General features: G+C 32.9%; 3 protein-coding genes across 4 annotated transcripts; 2 read left to right on the forward strand and 1 right to left on the reverse strand.

The window, feature by feature from the left end:
• Positions 1-2,341: 2,341 nt before the first annotated feature.
• On the forward strand, positions 2,342-6,789 carry Bm2093 (putative transporter C09D4.1, putative; the record flags this gene model as incomplete). The annotated part of the gene is made up of 12 exons (XM_001898576.2): positions 2,342-2,598; positions 2,856-2,953; positions 3,160-3,305; positions 3,515-3,653; positions 3,983-4,120; positions 4,571-4,657; positions 4,772-4,856; positions 5,260-5,370; positions 5,972-6,077; positions 6,205-6,316; positions 6,454-6,515; positions 6,766-6,789. The coding sequence occupies 12 exons, from the start codon at positions 2,342-2,344 to the stop codon at positions 6,787-6,789; spliced, it is 1,365 nt and encodes a 454-aa protein (XP_001898611.2).
• Positions 6,790-8,324: 1,535 nt separating this feature from the next.
• On the forward strand, positions 8,325-8,797 carry Bma-hlh-15 (Helix-loop-helix protein 1, putative; the record flags this gene model as incomplete). Its single annotated transcript, XM_001898578.1, has 2 exons — positions 8,325-8,431; positions 8,650-8,797. The coding sequence occupies 2 exons, from the start codon at positions 8,325-8,327 to the stop codon at positions 8,795-8,797; spliced, it is 255 nt and encodes an 84-aa protein (XP_001898613.1).
• A 3,513-nt stretch (positions 8,798-12,310) lies between these two features.
• On the reverse strand, positions 12,311-25,539 carry Bm9460 (Zinc finger, C2H2 type family protein; the record flags this gene model as incomplete). 2 transcript variants are annotated; one of them, XM_043081033.1, is made up of 10 exons in its annotated part: positions 12,311-12,626; positions 12,769-12,922; positions 13,115-13,310; positions 17,131-17,324; positions 17,494-17,610; positions 17,724-17,756; positions 18,048-18,208; positions 18,600-18,754; positions 24,857-25,078; positions 25,330-25,539. In XM_043081033.1, 10 exons carry the CDS (start codon positions 25,537-25,539, stop codon positions 12,311-12,313), a joined length of 1,758 nt encoding a protein of 585 aa, XP_042936967.1. The 2 variants fall into 2 exon arrangements, with proteins under 2 accessions (XP_042936967.1, XP_042936968.1); XM_043081034.1 differs by lacking the exon at positions 17,494-17,610.
• Positions 25,540-25,727: the final 188 nt, after the last annotated feature.

Here is a 25,727-nt window from a genome sequence, read left to right on the forward strand (position 1 = left end):
TTTTTAAATATTAACAATCTCCAAATATTTTCTAAGATTAATATGAGTCTATTAATGTGAGCAACTTTATTTTTTTTACAAAGAAATTTCAAAAAGGTGATCTGATAAGAGAAATAAGTGATAAGTTTAGAATAAGTTACTTCTTATTTGATCTTTACTGTTAACGTATATAAGTTGAAACAATTACTTTTTTTAATAACTTTTTTGCTTTTTTACTTATAATTAAGTTTGTTATTGAATTTATTGATTCTCTCATCTTTTGTCTTACAAACATTCCACAAAATTCGCTGATGGTTTTAAGCTTTATTCGCCCTTTTGCCAATTTCTACGAATTTCTGACATTCTAAGAGAAAGAGGAGAGAGGAAGAGAGTGAAGCACGATGATGAGAGATACACATGAAGTGGAGCAAAGAAGGGTCAGGCAACAGTGTCTCCAACATGACATCATCAGCTTTTGGAATAGATGACAAATGTGTACACACCACCCAGTACCTTCGCTTCAGAAAGCTATCGCAATTCCTTTTCATCCATCCATCCATTCATCCATCCAACCCACCAGCCATCCAACATGTATATTCTTCTCATTATAGCACTGTTGTAGGACAGGTAAAGTGACAGGTACTCTCCAATACTCACTCATTCACGTGGCTCCAATTTTCCTTTGTTTGCATAACTTCATGTTTAAACTTTACTATTATCATTGCAAGGTATCTTCCAACGAAATGCTGTCAACGACATTTAGTATTCTTGTGTACATTGTACTCTTCTTTTACGTCACTAATTAGATTTGAAATTGTCTTACCAATCTTAACAACATTATACAACCATGTGCATATTTTGATTTAAAAAAGAAAGCCTATTATGTAGATAATGAAGCGCAATTTGTCCATCTTTTTAGTCAAAAAATAATTGAAAAATGCTTTTAGAAAGAATCTTAGAATGATAACAGAATATAAAAGGAACATCACTGGGGTTGAACTTTGTTCTTATTTTTTGGATGGCAAATGTCTTTCATGTTTTTGAAATTCTAGATTTCTTCTTCCTAAAGTTGAAGTTATTCAGTTCCTACTACCATTCAAATTGGATGATATTTGTAAAACCCTGACAAATTTTTTTAGAGTTGTGGCTATTAACACAATTGACGTATGAATTCAATTTCAAATTCCTTCAATGATAGCAGATCGAATACATAATTTTAGGACTTTGAGGTCCTAAAGAAAATAACTTAAGGAATTGATTTCCGTGTTGATTCTGTGATTGTTAGGCAACAGAAATCAGTTCGCTTTGAAAGCACTCAGAATTACATTTAACTATTTGCAGCGTAAAGTCTTATTAAAACATTTTAAGATAACAGATAGAGTGCTAGTGCTTTCCATGCAAAAAAACACTTCGCTTCCTGATGATTCAGTATAACAACTGTTGAGGACTTTATAAATGCGTGGAAAGCATTCACCCACAAAATATATGTTATTCTCACAATCCACACTAAAGATGAATAGAAAATTTAGTATGGTTGTTTATTTCTGTGATGATTTAATTTGATGTTCATATCGTTCTGACACATTGTATCAAGTTGTAAAATATTAATGAAGAGAGGAAGTGTTTGAATTAGTTGACACATGTTGACATATTTGAAGAAGATGGAAAAGAGCCATCTTGAATGAAGTAATAAAGATTCTTTTCATATAAACATAATTAATTCCACTTTACTTTCTTCCCTAACATTCATACTGATTTCGATAATATTTTCAAATAGAAAATCCTTCTCTGTTATGTTGACTCATCACCACACATATCTCAAATAAAGTTCATATTATTTGAAGACTTGTTATTCTGTTATTTTTCATTTCCAGTTTGAAATATGATTAGATTTTAGCATTTTTCTTTTTTTTTTTTTTTTTTTTTGGAATCGGTACTAATTTTGGGGGTGATTTGTTTTTTGAGTAAAACAGAAAAGCATGCATGAAAATAGTGAGAGATAGGAAATAAAATTTATGCAAAGTGCCGTATGGTATGATTTGAAATGATAAACAGTCTAATTTCTCATTTCATTCTGTGTGTATGTGTATATGTACAATTCAAGTTTTTTTTTTTCTTGCACCGAAGTGATGAATGTTTGTAAAAAAAAAGTAAAATGATAGCTAAACAAATACGAGATAAGAAGCTTGAGAATATATTTTGATACCTTTTGACTATCTTCGTACTTGACAAATCTTTGAACTACAGTAATATTTCAGTCTTTGTCACATTAGTTATTGTTAACTAGTCTGATAATTTGATGATATACTTTAATCACTTATAGACATTTCCAAACATTCCCAGTTTTTCAGGAAAAAACGAGATGGAGACAGAAGTATCTACAATACAGGGAAGTGGACCGGAGAGTGCATCGAAATCCGAAGAGATTCAGCTGTATAAAAGACGTTATTACATATTATTAGTGTTTGCCTTGCTGTCAGCTTCCAATTCCATGCAATGGATTGAATATTCCGTTATTGCCCATATCGTTGTCGAATTCTACTCGGTGTCTTACGTTGCTGTTAATTGGACTTCAATGATTTACATGCTTACTTATATCATTTTTGTGCTTCCCGCAAGGTTTGGCAGATTTTTCGAGAAATCAGTTTGTCTATTTGTGAAGGAGAAAGAACTTATTCTAACAGTTGCCGAATGAAATTCATAGAGCTATGGATGCCTCAAAGATGATACCTCTATTATTGATAACTGTAACTGTTCTTATTTGTGTTTTCCTATACATACAGATTTCAAAAAAAAAAAATCAAATAATTCATTTATATGATCAACATTAGGTTAAACTAATGCAATTTTGCATTCAAGTGACAATCAGTTTTTAGTTGGGTTCTTGACAAATATGGTTTACGAATATCAATAATACTTGGTTCCAGTGGTAACTGCATTGGAGCATGTATCAAGATGTTTTCAGCAAACCCTGGTTGGTTCTATTTAAATCTCGAAATTAATTATATTATAATTAGACCATAATAATAATTGAAAACAAGAAGACGTGACTAGCTGCTATATAACACAAAACTACGTAAAGTGACTCTTAAAAAAGTGTTCCTCACAAATCTCAGCAAAATAAAATATTATAGGGATTCAAAATTCCTGACAAAAAGAGGATAATTTGTTGTAGTTAAGACGCATTTTGGATCACATTCCTGGGACAAACCATCGTGGGCTTTTCGCAAATGTTTATCTTGGGTATACCGCCGAGGTTAGCTGCTGTATGGTTCGGTCCAGAACAAGTTTCCACAGCATGCGCTATTGGTGTCTTCGGCAATCAAGTATGTTAGTTTATAAGTTATGATCAGATTCAATTTAAAATATAGAAAAAGCAATTTAAAGTAGAAAAGACGGCAAACTTAATAAGACGCTGAGAGGTTAAAAGGACGAATTATTCTCAGTGCAAATAATATAATTTGAAAGATGTGCGAATAGACTTCTATAATTGTTAATTTTTCGAACTATTTTAAAACTTTCAAATTTCTTTCAGTTAGGCATTGCAATTGGATTTGTGCTTCCCCCTTTTCTGGTTCATATGGGTACTACGGATTTTATTGCCTCTGATTTAAACCGATTATTTCTCATTTCAGTCGTTGCTAATACTATCGTTTTCTTGCTAATCATATTTTGTTAGTTTCTACTTTTTTTAAAGTATAAATCAGCCTAGCGATATTCATGATTGCAATTTATATTAGTAATATACGACCGTTTTGTGGCCTCAAAATTATTTTATCAATTTCGGTATTAAGTCATTGATGCCTAATGGTCGGTATTAAGTAACTGATGGCTAATTATCAGTTGATGTCTTGTATATTACTCTCTGCACGATCACTTTAAAATTTAATCATTTGTAAATTCTAGATTTTTCGACTCACTTTTCTTTCCTGATTACTCCATTTTATAATCAAAATCACCTAAGTTAACTTTTTTTTTTTTTTTTTTTTTGTTGCTGTTTTAGCATTTCCAGAGAAACCACCCTTACCACCAAGTTTGGCACAACTACGAGTGCTAGAGGATACCAGCGAGAAAAATTATTACCATTCATTGAAACAACTTATGACAAACCCAAATTTTACACTTCTTTTCATTACTTATGGTATGCATGTCACTATTTTAGTTTGCAAGTTCACATTTTGCAGATTCACATTTAGCAAGATGGAAGATGCACTGCAAGTTGCCCATTGCTACTCATTAAAAATCTGCTTCACTTGCAGGATTCAAATACATAAGTGTTGAAAATTTAAAAAAAAAATAGGCATTTCCAGAGAAACTACCCTTGCCACTAAGTCTGGCACAATTACAAGTGCTAATGCAAAGCATATTCGTTTTAAGCGCGGCTGGTTTTAAGCTAATATTTTAAGTATAATTTTTGTATAACTAATTGTTGATTAGTGGGTTTAAGAATTCTTAATGTTGTAGGATAATTTTAAAGTTTGTGAGATTCATATTTTCGAGGTTTTAAAAAGTTCACTGCGTAACCTTTTTCTCTATCCTTTTAGAGCTTTTCCAAAATGAAATATGTTAGAGTATTATATAAAATTTTAAGGAGTTAATGTTGGTGTATTTTATGCCGTATCAACAGTGCTCAGTCAAATGATACTGATATTTCACCCAAATGAACAAGAAAGTGCAGGTAAATGACAGAGTTAATCAGTAAAATATTATATTTATTAAATGAAAAGTAAGGGCTGTTTTTTGAAATAATTTTTTGATTGATTCGAATGCTATTTCGGTCATAAAATTATAGGAATGATTGGTCTATTACTGGTTCTAGCAGGAATGATTGGTTCAGTGCTATGTGGCTTCATCCTAGACCGTTTCCATCACTTTAAGTAGGTGTTCATTTCTATTCATCAATTAAAGTTTTGTAACTTTGTTCCGTTCTGTCATATCACAACATTTATCTTGTGGATGTCAGCACTGTCAAATATGGCAGCTGGGAAAGAGCTGCCAATGAATATTGTTTTAAATGGTGATTAGTCGATTATCATTTCATTTCCGTTCTCCATTTTAGTATTTTCACACAAAAACTTACCCGTGCTTAATGTGATTTACTACTATAGTTATTCATCAGGCGAATAAATAAGTGAAAGAATGAATGAATGAGTGAATGAAAAAAGTGTTATATGTTAAATCAGAATTTGCCATTTAAAAAAGGAAAAAGTTGGTAAGAACCATAAAGTATTGAGTTTCTTATAAATTATAATTTATTATAAATCACTTTTTTTTTTAAAGATTGACTACACTTGTTGTATATATATTCTGTGCAATGGGCATGCTTTTGTTTACTTTTTTGGTGAATGTCGAACAGATGTGGTACATTTATGCAAGCTCCATACTTCTCGGGTATGATTTGCAAAAGAATTTTGAATGTAGTCAGAAATTTAATCAATACTAGATGAACAAGCTATGGCAAAAATAAAATTAAACTCAACAGGAAAATCGAAGTTGCTGAAAATTCAGATGTAATAAAATGTAGTGATTTAACCACACGTCGAATCTGTCTATCAAAGAAACTTACCTAGTGAATGATTCATTTTGGTCCACTTCTAATAATGAAATTCGGAAGTGAAACCTCTTTGGCCTGGAAATTCAGATGTAATAAAATGTAGTGATTTAACCACACGTCGAAGACATAAAAAATAAATTGAACAACCACTAAGGAGAAATAAATTTGCTTTTTGAAAAGGATTCGCAGTTCTGTTAGAAATTCACACATGTGCAAAATTTGTATGTAGTGATAAAACAAAACAAAGAATTTACACATTATTCCCAGTCTGTTGAAGCTCAAAAATCCTATGAAATTTATTGATTTTTTTGTGCCATAGGACGAAAATGGGCTATAATTTAAGCTTGAAATTTATAAGCGAAAGAAAGGAGACGTAGAAATAACCTGCATTAGTCCTGCAATATCATGCTGAAAAAACTCGTTACCATTTTTTTGCAGCTTTTTCATGACAGGATATTTACCGATTGGTTTCGAATTTGCATCCGAATTAACCTTTCCAGTAGCTGAAGGAACTGCGTCAGGTCTTCTAAATGCTTCTGCTCAGGTTTTTTTTTATTTCCTGGAGATTATTCTTTTTATGTGGTTGAAAAACTTTCACTGCTTCTCAACATTATTCTTTGATGAAAGTAATTCGTTTAGGTAATTTTGATTTACATAATTTTTACTTTCAGATATTTGGTATAGCACTTACTTTATGTGTTGGTTTTATTCTTCAATATGGTAGTGTTTTAGCCAGCAATTTAACACTTACGGGATTTCTAATTTTTGGGACTTTTCTTACTGGTTAGTTTTTATACTCCCATATCTTAATTTATTAAGAATCATAATTCTTAAGAGTCGTGTATAATGCAAAGTAGATATCTTTCTTGCCAATTAGGATTGTTTTATGATAAATGTTTATAATTTTATGGGTTTTCAAGCTCTTATCAAATCTGATTTACGAAGACAAAGAGCTCACGAAAGTATTCCATGCATATTACCGGTGAGTTTTCAGCATTATTCGATGTTGTCGCTTTAAAGTAATCATTTATTTTTATTTTCAAACGATAGAAGAAAACAGCTAATTTACTTTCGGAAGCATGAAGATAGACTGCGTAAAAAAAATAGACTTTTGAAAGAACAATTTAACTCATGACTGGAAGTAATTTCTACGCAAACGCTTATTAGAATATTTCTCTTTCTATTTTTTCATACCGACTTGTCAACATACCTAACGAAATCTTTTCTTGCAGCAGTTGCAGTCCGAATCAGTATAGTTTGCTGAGTCGCTAAGGAACATACTGAATAGCGTCAAGATCACTATTTCACTTACCTATTTTCTTTTTTCCCGTGGGCTTTATTGTGCCAACTGTAATGTGATGTTTTCTTCCGGTTATCTCTATCTCATTGCTTTTTCCATTACCTGTGATTCCCAACTAGCTCTATCTTATTTTTTAGTCAGAATTTTGAAAGAATTCATCACTTTATAACTTGCGTTTATCTTTCAACTATTTAAATTCTACTTTTACCAGCTATTTTAATTTATGCTTCATGCCGTATAAATATCTATATTAAATTTATTGTTCAGCTCATCTATTTTATTAATATATCATTGCTAAAGATTACTTATAGTCCCATATTTACTGTTTGTATGTTAATCAGTCGAATTGTGCAAAGATTTTTGAAATAGACACCTATTCTCACGTAATATTATTACAATGACTTAGATAAGCAATTATGAAATTTCAGTTTTTTGAGTAAGAATTGTATTCTTATTTGGAACCTGCAGATGCCATTCATTATTTCTTACCAAATGCTCTGTTGGAGAGACAAAAGGTCAAGCATGCAAAAGGTGCTGTCAATATTATAGAAATGTTTCTATCCTTTTTAATCCTTTTTCCATTGCATACCCTCCAAACAATATGGTTTTCAAATTTAAAGGAAGGATAAATTAAAAGAAATGCTAGAGAAGCGAAAATTGCGGAATTTGTAAAAAGAAAAAAGAAAAAAAAAAAAAAAGACGTTCCTGTACAGATGTTTTTGCAACAGCCTTCAGAGAACATGATACCAGATTCATTTGAACTACTGAGGATTTTTGAAAGCGTTTGATTTTTCGAGATGTTTTGAATAAATTCATTCTTGGAATGATTAAGTAGCCGAATTGATAACATAACTTTCTACAGAATCACTCAAATGTGGAAAGATCTTGCAATCAATGTTTAAAAATGTATTGTAGCAATCAAAGTCCAACAATCAGTGCAACGCAGATTATCGAATGCGAAAATGTTATCGGAAACAATATCATCCTATGTGATGCATTTAAATAGCATCATATATTGAAATCCGATAGCAATAAGACAATAATTTTATAAAAGTAAATGTGATGATCTTTCTCTTCTCTTACATTAATTAATTAACTCTAGTGAGAAATCAGAGGTGACTTAATTAAATTAATGAAGAAATAAGTGATTATTAAAGTATTTTTTACACATAGCAAAAATTCCGAAAACCTTTGAAAATTTTTAAGTCTGCTAGTAGTAAATAGCCAGTAAGCTTAGCTTATAGACAGCATGTGGTTACTAATTACTTCTATTCCTGCATCCAGACAAAATTAATGAAATTTCCTACCTAGTATACACAGAGAATCGCCAATGAAACAATGGTATAGAAGGGTATGCTGTTGGTGAATGATTCAATTAATCCAAAATCGTCTCTCTTCTTTCCATCCATCCCCTGTTAGTAATAAAATTGACATGCCACCTCCTGGATCCCCCGTCTTGCATTCATTCTTTGCATTCATACATTTCCTGTAATGCATCAGTTATCAGCTATTGAGTTAAAAAAATTGAGCAAAGCGGAACGACGGAAACGACGCCGCGCTACGCCAAAATATCGCAATCTTCATGCCAGTCGAGAGCGGTAATTTTTGGCATTTCTAATTTATCTTTTTACAACCAATTATAATATTAATATCATTAAACTTTTTCCAAATAAACTATTGCAATCAACTATCGTAGAAGTTTGAGAATGAACTAAGCTTCCTAACTCATAAGCAGAATCATAGTTCAAATAATTTAATCTCATTCCTTTTGTCGATTTTTAAGAATGCATTATTCATAGCTATTCACAAGTTACAGCATTCGGGTCGAGTCATTCAATAGTGCATTCGCAAAACTACGAGCGCTACTACCTACACTACCACTTAATAAAAAATTATCGAAAATTGAGATACTACGTCTGTCCATTTCGTATATTTCATATTTGGATAATCTGTTACATTTTTGAATAGTGAAACATGTGTCCAGGTAGAAAAGAATGAAATGAAATGAAATAAATGATGAAGCAGCGATACATTTGATTCCATTCCAGCAGTACATTGTGATTCACAAATTTACCAACTTTATCAATGCAATTTATTTTTTGCACATGATGAACATTTATAATACAATATGAAGAAATGAAGCAACAAAAAGTCCATACCAATATTATCATATCATTGCTTACTTTCACTATTCCGAACTAAGCTTATACGAATTTTGGGAAGCAATCAAGATAATTGAAACAGGTCAAGGAGACATTACTCACGCAACCAACCTAAAAGCAGTTCATCAGTTTACCGATATTTGTGAAGGTTCTACTCACCAAACAGGTTGTCTACTTCAATAAATTCTTTATTATAAACCATTTTATTTCGACCATTTTGCAACCATACAGAACAATTATTTATTCTGGTAATACCCTAACCATACAGACTTGAATGAGTCTAGCATCCAACAATCATTAGCCAATAGCACAACAGTTCAAGGATAATTTAGGTTGAGCCCTGAAATTTTCAACCGGCTACCCGCATATGACCAATAATCGTTTTATGAACCTATAAACATCATTCCAGTTTGCAACGAACTGATGACTGCAGTACAAGTCCAGTCAAACTAAACCATCATTTAGTCATAGTAATCTCTTCAAGTCTACCTGACATAAAATCTTGGTAGTTTGATGTCTTTCAGATTAATATTTCCTAGTTTACCAGGGACATTCGATACGTGTAAACACAAATGTATTTAAGATAAAACGAAAATATCAGCATCCAAACAGTTAAAAATAATTGAAGAACCGAAAACCCAATGACGATACAAAGTGTATTTATTCAACAATATACAAAGTACCCAATTTATTTATTTTCCAGCTGTAGCAGAAGCACAAAAAACTCAAAGAATACATAAACTTATCGTCAACTATTTGAAAGCTAAACAGGACAAGAGAACGGGATGAAATGCGGGGTGAAGGATTGGGGCAGCATATATAAACGAAGTGGTGGACACTTGCGAAGTGCATCCATTTAAATCAGATCTGAAATAACCACAAACTGTACCAAGAATACGTATAATTCATAATGGAAAACATTAAATCTAAGTATTTTAGCCCTTAATTTAACTTTATTTTAAAACGAAAAAATGATGGGTACAACACGTAAAACTATACAGATTTTGAAAAAAAAAAAAAAAAAAAAAAAGAAAAATCCATCTCCACATCTCATTCACAAATAACTGCACTGAAAGGGCAGAAAGGATGAATCACTATTCAGCTCGCATTCTCGCATAGGAAAGTTTGACAAATCGAAAAGGTATTGTAGACTGAAAATCACGGCTTAAACTGTCATTAGAAAAAAGAAAATACGAATTAACATAGAAACACCCATTCGCTCACGTAATGTCGAGTAGTTGAATTTGTGCAATTTATGCGGCAGTCTCAATGCCTCGAAGTGGTGGAAGACCTGTGAATATTGGTGCAAACAGCATATCATCTCGAGAAAGAATACTGAAATCATGGTACACTGTTGCAGAAAAAAGCTTATATCTTTCAGGCTCCAACAAATGATGGATTTGAAACTAGAGAATATCGTGCGCCTTAAATTAGATTTTCTATATTTAATAAGGCTCGAAAGAATAAGGAAAAAGACAGAAATACTTCCAACTTTACAATTTAAAAAATTACAGGACCCGAATGGCAACCGTAATAAAATGTAAGAAAATAAACCGACAAAAACGAACAGACAACAAATTCAATAAAAAAGAACAAAGCTCGGTGAGAATACAATAATTAGGAAATGTGGCAATTATTTAAACCAATGATTGTCTTCTTAGACTAATGTTAAGAATAAATCCAATAATAAACTGAAAAAATCTCGAAGGAGGAATCATCCATAAACAATAACAATAATAGTAATTACGACAATATCAGTGAAAACGGTAATCCGACCCGCAATACCACCAATGTTTCGGAAGAATAAAGTTTCGTTCAATCATTTTACAAGTGCATCGTTTAATAGCAATTATAACAAATATTTAAAAGTATAATTTAATTGAAACACAAATGCACCGAATATCAAATGAACGGATTTTGATTATAAAGTCCAATTAAAATTCTATAAAGTGTAAAATGGAATTCTCGCTTCGATGTGTTGCAGTCGCAATATCGAGAACTGCAATCATAACCATTACAATGTAAAATTTGCTAGGCAAGCTGGTCATTACCCACATAAATCACAACTGTACTCACTTTTGCTTAAAATCTATATTTGATCCTGTCTGATTACAGACCTGGAATGCCTGAGTTAAGAGAATCGGAAAGGCGAAAGAGAGACCTCTCAACACTTATCTTTCAAGAAAAGAAAAAATTCGACGCATATGTGGTAATTGCCAAGGAAAATTCCAAGAAAAAGCAGCTGGAATAGATTTTGAAAACATGAAATAAATGAAACTATCAGGTAAACTAGCAAGAGCAAGGCAAGTATGGAGAAAGTAAAAAAGAGCCAAATAATTTACTGGCCGAGAAAGAGAAAACGAAACGGTATAGGGAAATATATCAAGAAACGGTACTGAATAAAGAGAAGACATAAACACACATGTACACACATGACACACGCATGATAAATACACCGAAGATCTCAAGCTTAATCGTTGGTATTAATTTTCAAGTAGCAAGTATATGTCAAAATATCCAACATTTTGTAAAGAAGCGAGGTTTGCAGATTCATCCAAACTAATTTTAATATCTAATGTGAAAGTAGTTACCTCTGAGTTATAAAAAAAAGATCTATTTAAAAAAAATAAACTGCAGGTCTAGAGAGCCACAAAATATCTGATTCTTCATGGAAATATTCCGTATTAAGGGATCGACAAGCAACTTGTCTTTCCTCAATACTAAGCGGGATTCACTGCATGTTTGAAAACTGATCAATAATCTATAAGTTATTAATAAAATCTCTCCACTGCAACCAACTATATCTGGGATGTAAACTTCCTTTTAAAATATAACCCGAAAAAAAGCAAAAATGAATGAAAGTAATGCTTATGTACCAATAAAATAAATGATTTGTTCAAAATTTTCGAAGTTTGAAAGCTCAATCTCGAACTGCAAAACCCAATAAGACTTATAAACTGCCTCCCAATAATTATGCAACGATATAAACGGGAAACATGGCGTAAAAGAGTATGGTACGAAAAAGCTCAATTTAAAGGACAGAAAAAACATAGAAGGGACACCGATCTAAAAGGATGGATTTTGGCAGTCAATAACATAATAATTCGTCTGAACCAAATAAAAAAATGCTACGATCAAGTTAAACAAGCAAGCGATTATCCACTTGAAAAGACAATTTGAGCGGCGCTACAAAACAAGACATACAGCTCATCGAATCGAGAATACAGCAGTGTGCCCTGGAAAAGCATAGTACATGAAGATAAGATGAAAGTATTGCAAAATGATGCAAAAATGAGGGTCACATTGAGCTTCCGTTCACACTGCACTATTCCTTGCACCGATAGCATCGGCAATAGTCTGCTGAGTACTTTGTGACATCGCCATTCCTTGAGTCTGCTGCTGCTGACTTAATGCTAACAGTGAACTGACTGCACTATGTGCCAATCCAGTACCATTCGGTGACATCAAACTCAAGGTACTGCTCCCCGAACTGTTTAAGCGGTCCTGTTGTGCTGCTACTGCAACCGCTGCTGCGGTAGCTACCGCTGTTACCGCTTGCTGCTGTACAGCTGCACTTCTTTCAACACTGCTGGCATCCCCAGCTGCTGTTTGGCTGCATCCTTGATCGGCACTGCAATCACATGGTATGTCACTTGCTTGTAGCCATAGGTAAAAAGAATTTCATCATATTAAACAATGCATGCATTACCTGCCATGAATTGATACTTGATTCACTCCACAAAATTAATTACAAGGGATAAAACAGAACAAACTTTGCATTTTCAAATTTGATATGATGAGAGCTTGCATGCGGTAAATGCGCACTCATCGAAAGGGGTCCACTGGCATGGGTTGATTCATGTCCAAGCTGTTGAGAACGCTGTCGAAACGCGCGACCACAAAATTGACAAGAAAATGGTTTGGCACCTGAGATACAGTTTCCTTTTTGGATATGAAAAAAGAAGGCATATATACTCAAGAACATTAACACGCCACAATTTTCATCTCTCGACCTCATTCCACTTTACTACACTGTACAAATCTAGGTTTCATCTTCATATAAGAGAAAATGCTCAGGAATCCTACCACCGGCCTGTGTAATCGTAAGGAAATATCAACCAGTATGGATCCTTTCATGCTGATCGACATGTGACTTTTGAGTGAAACGCTTCGGACAAAAACGGCATTGATACGGACGATCGTTCGAATGTATGCGTAAATGCTGCTGCAAACCACCGCGTGCTTTGAAACGTTTACCACATTGTTGACATTCATGCATTCGTAACAATCGACATTCTTCCATATGAACTCGCAGCTAAAAAATTGATTATGCTCACTATCCTTTTTCAACAAGTAAAAAGCAGACCTGAACAAAACTAGTAAAAAATTTAAATTTCCGACGAATTCATCTCATTACCGACAAGAAATATAAAATATAAAGATTTTAATTTTTATTCCTATTTAAAATTACCAATTAATTAGTTTAAACTCCACATTCCTTGTTTTTTACAGCACTAATAGTAAAAATTAGTAGCATTAATTTTCATTATTACCATGATGAGTAGACTAAATTCCGGATATCTGCACTACAGAAAGCATTTATCATGGAACTAAGAAGAAAGTAACATAAAACATCTATGTATTTTCTTTTTAATTGTTAAACTGTGGATTTCGAAATAAAAAAGTGAATCAGCAATCTACTCTATACCCTGCCATTAAGCTCGCTTGCCCAAACAGGCAAAAATTATTCTCTCTACTCATTTTCCCGGTGTCATAGTTCAAAGAATTGGACGAAAAAGAAAGTTTACTGAATGATTTAATTTTAAAAGAAATTTTTTGCATCTATAACGAAGCAAACTGTGAAAGACCAAGATGAATGCAAGTATCACTCCGATAATAAAAATGATATTTCTAACTCATGATAGTCCAACAGAGTGGAAATTAATAAAAAAAGATGTCTCCCAACATGCTGAAATCGATGATAACCATTGGTTGTGGATTCAAAATAACAAGCGGTATTCCGAAAATTTGATTTATATAACCCGACTTTTTTATCTTGTCTACAATTAGGTTGTTTTACTTCAAAATTTATATTTCAAAATCAATATTCTCAGTGCATTATTTTTTTCCATTCAAATCTCACTGAACGAATTTCGGATAGATACAAATATATCTGCATGATATATAAAAATTTAAGCGAGCTGATGGAGATTCTAAAAATCTAAAAATGGCATTGATACAACGCAGGAAATGAAATCATCTAGATGTCATAGATTCAAGCAATACGTATTACTCACTTCAGTATAGAATGTCCCTGCTCTTACCCTTTTAGCATAATTGAACAGCACTGTACTAGTGATATACCGCTTGATCTAGTGATAATTGCACAAACAAAATCCCGGACTACGAGCTTCTGATTTAAAAAGTTTTCAATTTATAAATGACGAAATAATGATAGACCCATAACTTTGAAATGTTCTTGTTATGATGTTGACCCAAATTTCAGGATATAATAGGAATATTCAGTTTAACAAACAATCCTCAAAAATTTAACGCTTCATCAAAACTACCACAAAGCAACGTCGTTTCTAGTAGATTTGATGCACACTAACGATACCAAATGTTTATTGAATCCAAAATATTTCTTTTGTATATCACTATTTTGATGTAGATGATCATTACGTTATATCCATCATATAAGATTCCATTTATACAATATGCTACCAGCATTCTCATGTTTTTTGTCCTCATCTACTATATAAGCTCTAATATTTTAAGATTTCATAGCTATAGTTTCCTCCCAACAATGGATCTTATTAGTGAAATACTCATTCCGTAGAAAATATAACTTATGTAATAATTCAACAGTCACAATACTCAATTACTCCTATTGAGAAAAAAAGAAATTAGTTCTTATAGGTAATTAAAAAACGTTAGAGAACACCAGTTCCTCCTTCAGGATGTCCTGAGATATGAAACGAATTGGCAGAGACTTTGAAATAACGCAAGCAGACAAGCCTTGGATTACATGTTTAGAAGAAATCAATCGCATAAAATATCTATAATCCAAATTTCATATGAAGAAATAATTTACTGATCAAAATGAATGTTTTTGCTGGTCAATACTAAAGCACCAAATGTTCACTGACATAATATTAAATAAAACATTGCTTTACTTCGAGTGACTCAAAAATCTTTTGTCTTTTAGTTTTCAGAATTATTCCATTGGTGAAAACAACAAAAAATTAGTAAGTTTTGTGAATAGAAGAAAAAACTAGGATGGATATCTTAGAAATATATCAGGTACTGGCCGCAAACTTAAAACTGATATCTACATTATATGAGATACAGATAACACTTCGTTCACAACATATGGAAGCAGTGAGTCAAATTTTATTGTAAAAAATTTTTAAGTGGTTTCTATAAAGAATGCATTCTAAATTATAATATACAGTCAACATTTCAAATAACTTTTCAATTGTATCTTTGCTCTAGGGTAGGCGAATATTTTGTATGCAATATAGCAATTGCAGCAAATTAAATTTTGGGTAAGCTTATGTACGTTGAATGTAAAAGTAAAGTTTTCTTTATTTAAACAAAGCAGAACTACCGACTTCAGCTTTTAGAACATTCCCCCCTGACCAACATCATTTCAATGTATATATCATTCATTATAAGGGTATTTTGAACATACAGGAAATGTGTTGCATCTATGGACTAATCTTTCCCATAAACTAAATTGGAAGCATATTATGTTATTTTATCCCTTGATCTCTAAATCTTAACCAAGTTCTTAGTATCAAAGATATCCAAAAAATTAACTCTTCAAGAAGCGAAAATGTTCTACATGAAACTCGAATTATGCTTTAAAAGATTTATATGATTGAGAATTATCATAATAAATCTGAATGATATGACTCGGTCTTTGCAAACAAGAAAAAACATGAGGCAGCGCATCAAAACTATGTAACAATCAGCTTGTAAGTCATAGTTTCATGAAGAACCGTTGTAGAAGTGAAGTTAAAATCACATTAGAGAATGATTACAAGTTCCTTGCAAATCGAAGATCAATAGCAATATTCTCAGCATCATTTTACTGTTGTTTTTTGACGGTGCAACAGCGATAATCAATTATATGCTATGTCAATTCCATATCCGATGACTCAAGAATCATGGCTGATCAAGAAAAACATCCAGTTGTAATACAACCATCAATTACATAAACAATCCCACCGCAGCCTATACTGTGTGTTCTGAGAAAGGATAATAGAGAATATTAAAGACTTAAGTTGGTTTGTTTAACCCACATAGCCATCATTCTGTATGACAACTAAAACTAAAATAATCTGTTCTTTTGCTACACAATGTTAAAAATTTAGTTTAGCAGATGGTGTGAAGCGCACAAAAAGCAATATAAACACAAAAGTAAGACATCATCATCAATAGCTGATAACAATAAAAAAAGCACTAAGAAAATTTGAAGACGATTTTGTATGGAATTGAAAATCCCTGAGAAACCAATAATTTCATATTTTAATGTTTAACATCATTAATGATCAGTCAGTAATCGCGAATAAATTATATTATATTTCTTAGGGTTCTTATTATTCAACAATTACTACTGTTATTCATTTATTGAAATATTTGAAAAAATAAAAAATAAAACAGAATTATAGAAGCTGTAAATATCATCAGAGAACAGTGTAGTGGTAAATAGAGAACTGAACAAAAGCATTGAAAATGCAAGCAGAGAAAGAAAACGAATTCAGAAGAATGAAATAAAGTCACTGCTTTCCGTATAAAAAAATTATTTTCGATTTTTAATTGCTCATATTAAATTGGCCAGTTTGATATTAATTTCTTAGATATGTAGTAAAAATTCAAAAAAGATAACAGCCAGCACATAAATTACATTTTTACGAACGATGAATACTATTCAAAAGCCAAAGAAGGAGAAGGAACTTTACCGTTGCAAGACGTATTTTAAAATATTTGCAATGTCACGAATACCGACTGAAGCCTAGGCTATCCGCCAAACAACATATTTAAAAAAAAAAATCAAAAATCTCACTGATCTCGTATTCCATCATTTTTGAATTACCCATTTATTACCAACTTTTTGTCCAAAAACAAACCACAGCTTGGTCGGCCCACTTTTTAGGGCAATAATGACATTTGATAAGGCCATCGTGATGGCTCGAGCGATGCCTAGAACGAAGCGTTGTAGTACCGCTCTGAATATTGCTTTCTCGTGAATTGCTTGCTTGCTGCTGTTGAGAACTATTACTTGGTCCTAGGCTATGCTGCTGATAAGCAAGACTGAATGAGCCTGAAATTCGTTCGTTCGCACCTCACTGTTTACAATTCGTTACCCTAGTTCGCCAAGAGAGCAATTAAAATATATTTCCTTATATACATTCTTCATTACTTTGATCAATAAAAATCATCAAGGACATCATCGTCTTAGAAAATTCAAAAGAAATAGACGATGTGTTTACCTACTGCAGAGGCCGATGGTGTTAGTTGATTGACAGAAATAAACGGCATTAGATCTCTGTTGCCTAAATTTCCGTTCAAGTGGCTTACAACGAAATAGCCCACATCCATTTCATTTTCTACAACGCTTGTATTTTTTAACATAAATTCATGTCACCCCCTCAGTACATACGATACTAAATGAATATGAATCAGAATACTACGTAAAAATTTAAAAGGAAAAAGGAAATACCTTTCATGAGACTCGTCACATCAACAGGTGATTCTGAAAATGGCAAGTCACTGAGTCTTGATAGATGGTGTACGTTTTTGATAAAAATACTTAATATAAAAGAAAATATTCTCAAATGTTGCACCTCAACTGCTTATTCAAGAGATTGGAGTCTATCAATTCACTGTTTCTATTTCCACACAACTTGACAAGAAAATTTTTTGGAAAACAAATATTTTAACAGAAGTTGCAAGTCGTAAGTATTCTAGGGATTATTAGTTTCATTCATATCTTTTAAAAACAGTACACGAAATTGTTGTGAAAACAATAAATGTTTGCACTAACCATTCCCACTTTTGGGCGCAGTGTCTTCCGGGCCGGGATGTTCGTTATGTGCATGAATTGCAGTACTGGTCCCCCCTTGGGTGCTTTGCAATGTGTCGGATGATGATGGAGAGCATGAAGTTGGTGACATTTCACTTGGTGATGACATATTCTCTCGTGCTCTGCAATTAAACCTATTTTGTTAGTATTTTCAAAAGGAGAGAGACAGATAAATGCAACATTTAAGATATTAAGTGCATGCATACAGATAGATAGTCAAAAACTAGAAAGTCTACGAATAATTGAATAAATACGAGTTTTATTCAATATGTGGGAAATGTCCAGAAAAAGCCTTTAGGGTTTCAAGCTATTTCCCGCACACTGAATGCAAGTTCATACCATATCTCAAAAAAAAAAAATTCTAAGAACTTAAAATTTTACTCGGAAAGAAAATTAATTGAATCTTCAACCAGACGTGGAAATTGTAAAAAATAAAGCAAAAGCAATCTCGCATAATTCGTTATTTTCATAAGGATTACGATAGGCAAAAAATATCGTATTCACGATACATACCCGTTAACTATAACCTGAGTATGTGCGCGACTCGGTATAGCAAAGCCTGCCAAACGACCATGTTCTGCAGTGCTTGATGCTGCGGCTGCTGTATTCATCTTCAGTAGTGCTTGTTCCTTAGCCACTATACTTGCTATCATATCCAAATCTTGAAACTGAAAATATCCCAAAACCTAATTCTGATCTTCATTTTTGATCAAATTATGGAGAAAAAATCCATCAGACACGGCAACCTACCCTGTTTCAGCCCGCCTGTCCGCGTCAACCCATTCTTTCTAGTAAAAACCTTCTGAGTACAGCAGATTCTCCTTTAATGCATAGTACCAGCACCATCCCATTACAGCGTGTCGTTTTGTTACGCTGCACGTCCGATGGTACCACATTACCACATCAACTAATCTTCCGAGGGTTCTGGTCAACATCCCATTTCACACTATCTTAACAACTATCAGCTGGTTAGACTGTTGTCAAGACAATACCCTCTTATTCTGAAAGTTCGTGAAGAATCAAAAGAATAATCAAAAGACATCATCCGAACGAAGTATTTCGAATCGATGAAAGACACCCCTAATGAAGGGAAGAGTTGCAAAACTGAGACTAAGTAAGACCTGCCCAAGAGCTTTTATAGCAAATTTGCATAAAATTTTTAAAAAGAAAATTGTTATTTGTAGGAATAGCAGAAATGGAGTAAGATGTGCAACAGAAGTAGAGAGTGAAGAAAAGATAGGAAAAAGGAAGAGAAGGGGAGAGAAAAAATCTGGAAAAGCTTGCTTTTGTATTGGGGAGCTTTTTGTAGGAGAATGAGGAGAGGGGAGAAAAGGACGAGAAGGGTAAAAAGTGCTATCTCTCGTGCTTGTTTCTCTTTTTTTCTTTTTTTTTGAAAGCAAGCAAAGGAATGAGGAGAGCTGTGGATAGAACAGATGAAACCAGCATGAATGAATTGTGGAAATGAATGGAAAATTTTCCAGCTGTACTGTGGACCGTTATAACATGGAGTCAGTCAGTCTTTTTTGAAACATTTTCAATTGTAAGGAAAAACTTCTCTTCTGATAAGATGGATCAGGCCCTGTTCCATTTACGGTAATAAAAAAAGAAATTTTAAAAAAATATGCCACTAACTACGCCAAGAAGCAAAAACCAGTGACAACAACAACAACAACCATAACAATAGCTTCCAAAATATGAATGAAAAAATTGCAATGACGTTTTTTTTTTAAAAAAACTTTTCCCCACTTTTTCTGAAAAAAAACCCTAACAATCTTTCTATCACTAAAAGCTCAAATTTCAAACAAAATTAAAATTTGTTGCAAAACAAAACCGAGAAAATTCTCATTTCTAAAAATGAATAGGGGAATAAGAAAGAGATCAAAAATTCAAATAAATAATAGATAGATTTTCTATAATAATGTAAGAAAAAAATCTTTCGTGCTTCACAAAGCGTATCAGCAAGCAAACAATATTGATAAACTGAGACAGAAGCCACTTCACAAAATATCGTGGATAAAAGTGAAAAGCACTATCTATACTCCTCTTTTATAAATAAAGTATTCATTCATGGAAGCAAATCGAGATAACGTGACTGCTTGTTCACCACTGTACCGTAAAATTGGTACTTCTGAACTAAAAAAAAATGTAACTAATAAAAAATAAATCAAACATAAGTAACCACTGAGCACAAACTGAGGACAATTGCGAAGTCTTCCGGATTTCACGACACATATTTAAGTGAGGAGAAAAACCCTGCTAGTCCAAATCCATTCAAATATTATTTCAAAAGGTTTTAAATTAAGCATCCCATTTTTACATAAATCAAAAATCATTTTTCCTACAAAACAGTATACAGTCGGAAGCAAGAAATAAAAAAACACATCAGTCATAAGCAGGATGAAGAAACACGCTGAGTTGTACAACAACGGACTACCAGCTATACGAAAACGTACCATTCGGAAATGACCAGTAACTCGGCATAATTATACACCTGGTATCCGTTAGCGTTTACTAATATCAATTGCAATGTATTGAAATCAAGCTGTTCTCGTGACAAATATGACGAGAGGAACATGAAGCAGGCCACATGATGTAGGCAAACAAATAAATTGATTAAAATATTATTTATGTTGTTCTGCAACAATACAGCACAAATCTGATAAATCAGAACAAAGTGTAATCGTTTACATTCTCACCACAGAGTCTCTTAGACGAAGCGCTGCCTTAATTTATACATATGCTAACAATAAAAGAAAAAGGAAACAAAACAAGATGAATAACCCAATCACTCAAAACTAAACTTCAAATTTTTATTTCAGATCATTTTAGCGGTTACACTGGTAGAAAAAAAGTTGAAACGGCTAAGGAATATGAGAAACAGCACATCGTCTGCCATTTATTATACATGGAGACAGTGACCAAATTCTGATAAATTTCGTGCACATATTAATTATACTTTGGAAACTATCTTTCTATAAGCAGCATTAAGAAAATACTTTGCTTTATGACTGACTCATTCCGCCATTTTGAATCAAACTTGGGAGAAAAAGAAATTTTTTAGTAATTTCCAATAATTTAGCGTACTTAGAATTTGAGGAAAAAGAGACTTCAAGAAAAACTGTAGATATAATTGTGAAAAAAGTGCAGGTAAACCATTGATAGTTTTGATTAAGTGCGTATTTAGAATAAAGATAATGAAGCAACAAATATTAATCAAAAGAACATAAAAGGATGTGATAATTTATGAAGCGTAAAACCATATTTCGTCCTTAAAAAATTGACACTGCCTTTATTGAAATTTAAAACAAGGTAATTTTTGCACACTCCGCACAGAAGAAAAAAGCCAACACTTCGTTCCTCTAACTTATGGATCAATAAATCTTTATCTTTTGTTTCCAGCTAATTAAGCATTGGCTGTAGAAGGATAGAAAAGCATAACCACGATTATTTCTTTAAAATCTTCTCGATCCGAAATTTACATGATTTTTACCTAATGCCTCTCTACCAACCTAACCTTTAATAGAGCATATTTAATATGCGAGTATAATAATACAACCGATGAAAATTATGCGGAGCATTCAAAACAAAATAGCAGGAAACTTACTAAAAAATGCTTCCTTGCTTGTACAAAATCTTCAGCAGTTGTTCCCCATTTTTCAGCAACATAGACTCTCTAGCTACATATTCATGATAAATCCTGACTCTTGAAACTATCCGAGAAGTACAACAAATGTTAACAGCTATTGTTGTACTTTATTCTGGACATGAATCCTTTTTTAACAACTCGTTCAAGAAATTTGATTCCAGTGCACTTCCTTGCTACTGTTGTAAACAAACCACCCTCTTTCTTCCTGCGAAAATCAGCAAACTATTGAAACTGCTGATCGGCCAATCGAACTTCTTTCAAACTTTCGCAGTGATAGTTTTTTTTTTACTTCTCCTCCTTTCTCAGCACAAAAAATGGATATTTTCACATAGCGGAGTACAACAGCTAAGAGAAAGAGAAAGACAGAAAGAAGAAAAGAAGAGGGGGAAAAAGAGGAACCTACAACGCTTACATCTTTTATAACCTGTCACAAAACCAACCACATGACAACTATCATTTACTCAGTTCCATCAGACCAAATGATGCATTCTACTTCTATTACTTCTTTTGATCTGCAAAAAAAACAATACAATCAGCAAATTACTTGCGAAGAGTAGGCTGGAAAGGGTACGACCGACCATCTAATCAGCTATTCATACTCAACCCGAAACTGCAGTCCTTATTACATGAAATATATGGAAACGTAATTTGATATAACTAATACGCAAAATACTGAAACAAACATTTTTCTTCAAGTTTAGAAGATATATTAATATCTCAGAAAGGATTAAAATATCCAACAAAAAGTGACAGAGAAATTAAGGATGGGAAAGCCTATTATCATAGGAATCATGAAGATCACAATCGTAAATGTTATAATTGGAGTACACATAAAGTGCACAGTGAAAAGAATGAGATGAAGATAGACGGAAGCTTGAATGTACTCAGACGACAATCTCTCCGAAGAATGCCTAACTGGTTTTCATCATAGTTCTTAACCTACTAAAAAGCGCTGCTTATGCGACCTTCGTTATTATCTATCTACTTATTGATGCAATTTTATGGAGAAAATGTGTATATATCACCAAGCACACTATAAAAAGTAAACGTTGCTTGACATTTCCCTATATCAGCATTTAATGTAGAAAAAAAAATTGGCGAAAAAAGAAAATAAATGGTTGAAAAAAAAAAACAAAAAATGGAAGGCGAACAAAAACTGAATGTTTTGTTCCAATCGCTGTCGCGAAAAAAACGAAGTGGAAGAATGGGTAAAAATATGGGTGTTTCATTTCTTTCGAATATGTGGGATAATGAGTGAAAAAGAGAAACAAAATGTGAATAGAGAGAGCTCGAATAATGAGCATACGCGATATTGCGGATATACACACATTCGAAAACTACGACACTTTTTTCCATTACATTCAACGGTTTCCTTTCATTAGATAATTAGGCCAAAACCGAATCAACTGAAAATATCCCACAACAAAAGTCTGACTGAAAAACGAAAGATCCAATAAAAAGAAAGTAAATAAAAAATCAGAGGACGAAGTAAGGAAATTCTGCCTAGTAACAACAATAATTTTCACATCTTCACTTCTTTTTCTAAATTTCCCGCACAAAAAAAGTATAAATCACGGTGTACTAAAATGCGATGTTAAGACTACTTTCACTCTTATTAAATGCCAAAGAGAACTACAAATTAATAACATGACTCGAACAGCTTAAAAAAATAATTAAGAGAACTACAAATCAGTAACATGACTTAGCTTAAATTGTATTCATGAGAGCATCCCTGTCCCCTATCCACCACTGTGTAAATTCTTAGTCCGGTGGAATAAGAACTGAAAAATCCAGCTATAACAATTTCCAAATTCTTAGAATTTTTGCAGGCGCATTCCTCTTCCATGTTTCTTTTGTTGAAAAATCCGGTTTAAAAAAGTAGTCATAAATTTTTGCACTGGCAGTAACATTCATAGAACTACCTGACGAGTTTTATCAGTAAGATTCAGAATCATGGAATCAAAAATATGTGAGAGAAACGATAACAATGCAGATAATCAAAGACTCATTTTATCAATATTTTCATAGCAATAAAATGGATGTCTTAAACCGAGATCGTATTTTCACTAAAAGAAATCTAAAACTGATTATAGTATTCACCAAAAGAAGCCAACTACAGAAATGGAAAATAATTCTGCCGAAGAAAAATCCTTTCCATTGATAGACAATCACACTTTGATGTCTAATATTTGATTCAATCTTTTTTTTTTGTTGATAATTGCCGTTATTAAGCTATAATGAAAGAACTTCAATTATTTTACAAGCATCAATATTGAAGAATTATCCGAAATAACAGACCAAGAAGATTGACAAATTAAAAATAGTAATCGCGGCACCTAATGACGTGGAATAAATGCTCGTATAGCAGTTCCACTGCATTGATATTATTTAGTAATATGCATGCTGCAGCAGCACGTGGCGTGCCAAATATTCCTTCATAATGTTGGCGAAAGTACAGCGAAAAATGTAGGGATAAGTCTTGTAAAAATTGGAATGTGAACAGGAAAGGCTACGAAGATGTAGCAGTATTTTTTTGAATTTAAATTTAAAATTGCAATTACAATATTCGTAGTAAACCAGCACTCAGGTTTGCGTAACCAAGAAAATATGGAACCTGCTCCCCACTCAAAAGAAAGGAAAATATTTATAACAATTAATCATCCTTCTTTATAAAATTCGAAAACCTTCAGTGTTTTTTATCATCTATTGCAGCAATGATTATGCATCTTTACAGGTATGTTCTCTATAAAAATGCGGGGATAATACAGTTCTGAATAGCTTACGTATTTTGTTATAACCGGTAATCATAACAGACGATGTGTCTAATTGGCATCAGCTAAGGATAATAGAAACTAAGAATATAATGGGCTAACACACTTTTATCCAGCAATGAAAACACCTTTGTACTTAATATATTTCAGAGTTTTTGTAATTTTTTTTCGGAAATATTCCCGATAATCATAAATTACATATAATTATAATAATAATATAATATCGCCTCTCACATAATCTAACTCACGGAATCTGGAAGCCACGGTCATCGCCATACCATGTCCATTCTTTAACTTCGATTCATCATAGCATAAACGTATAAGTATTTGAACACATTAGGGAAAATACTAACTTGATAAAGAGGTGCATTCATCGGATTCATAGGATCCTTCGCAGCAGCAGCAGCAGCAGCAGCAGTTCCATCAAAACTTGAATAACGCATCGCTAATGGATGATTTGTACCTCCAACAACTTCTCGTGTGACGCCTCCCTGCTGCTGGGCTAAATTATGTGGCGGAAGAATAGCCATTGATGCCCAAGGGGGGGTATGAAACAGACTTGCCATGCAACCAGCCTAAAATTTTCTTGAATTGGCATATATTCCGGTAGAAATTCATCAGAATAAATAATTTCTTTTTTAATTTCAGGACTTTTCTAGTGCCACTTTTGCAATAAAATCTTTTAGCATTTAATCATCACTAAATTCAGTGTTGAATAAGTCAAGACTACCGGGTTTTAACAATACTTAAATTCAGTATCGAAGCAAAGCAACACAAACACATTAACTAGAAAAACAGCATTAGGAAATTTGATTTTAAAAACAACCTCATCATGAGTGCTCATGTTAGGTGTATCATTAGTGACTGCACAAACACTGGTAGCAGCAACAATTGACTCCTCCTGCTTCAACTGTCTAGAACCAGTACCACCGCTAAGAAGACGCTGCTGCGAAGCTGCCGTAGTATTACATTCGCTAATCTCGCCACAAACATCAATATAATTTTTAGTGGAAGAAGACGACGACTGATTCAACATTACACCCAAGCTTGATCTATAAGAAAAAAAGTCATGATGCTTCAATTATTTAATATAAAAAGGTGCAACACTTGAGAAACCCATATCAGAATTTTTTAGAAATTCAGAAAACGATTTTTGTCTAATTTATCAGTTGATCTACCTCTTTCCGTATCAATCGCAACTTCCATATTTCAATAAAACAATGT

The sequence above is a fragment of the Brugia malayi genome (genome assembly GCF_000002995.4).
Source record: "Brugia malayi strain FR3 genome assembly, contig: Bm_v4_Chr3_scaffold_001, whole genome shotgun sequence".
Classification (NCBI taxonomy): domain Eukaryota; kingdom Metazoa; phylum Nematoda; class Chromadorea; order Rhabditida; family Onchocercidae; genus Brugia; species Brugia malayi.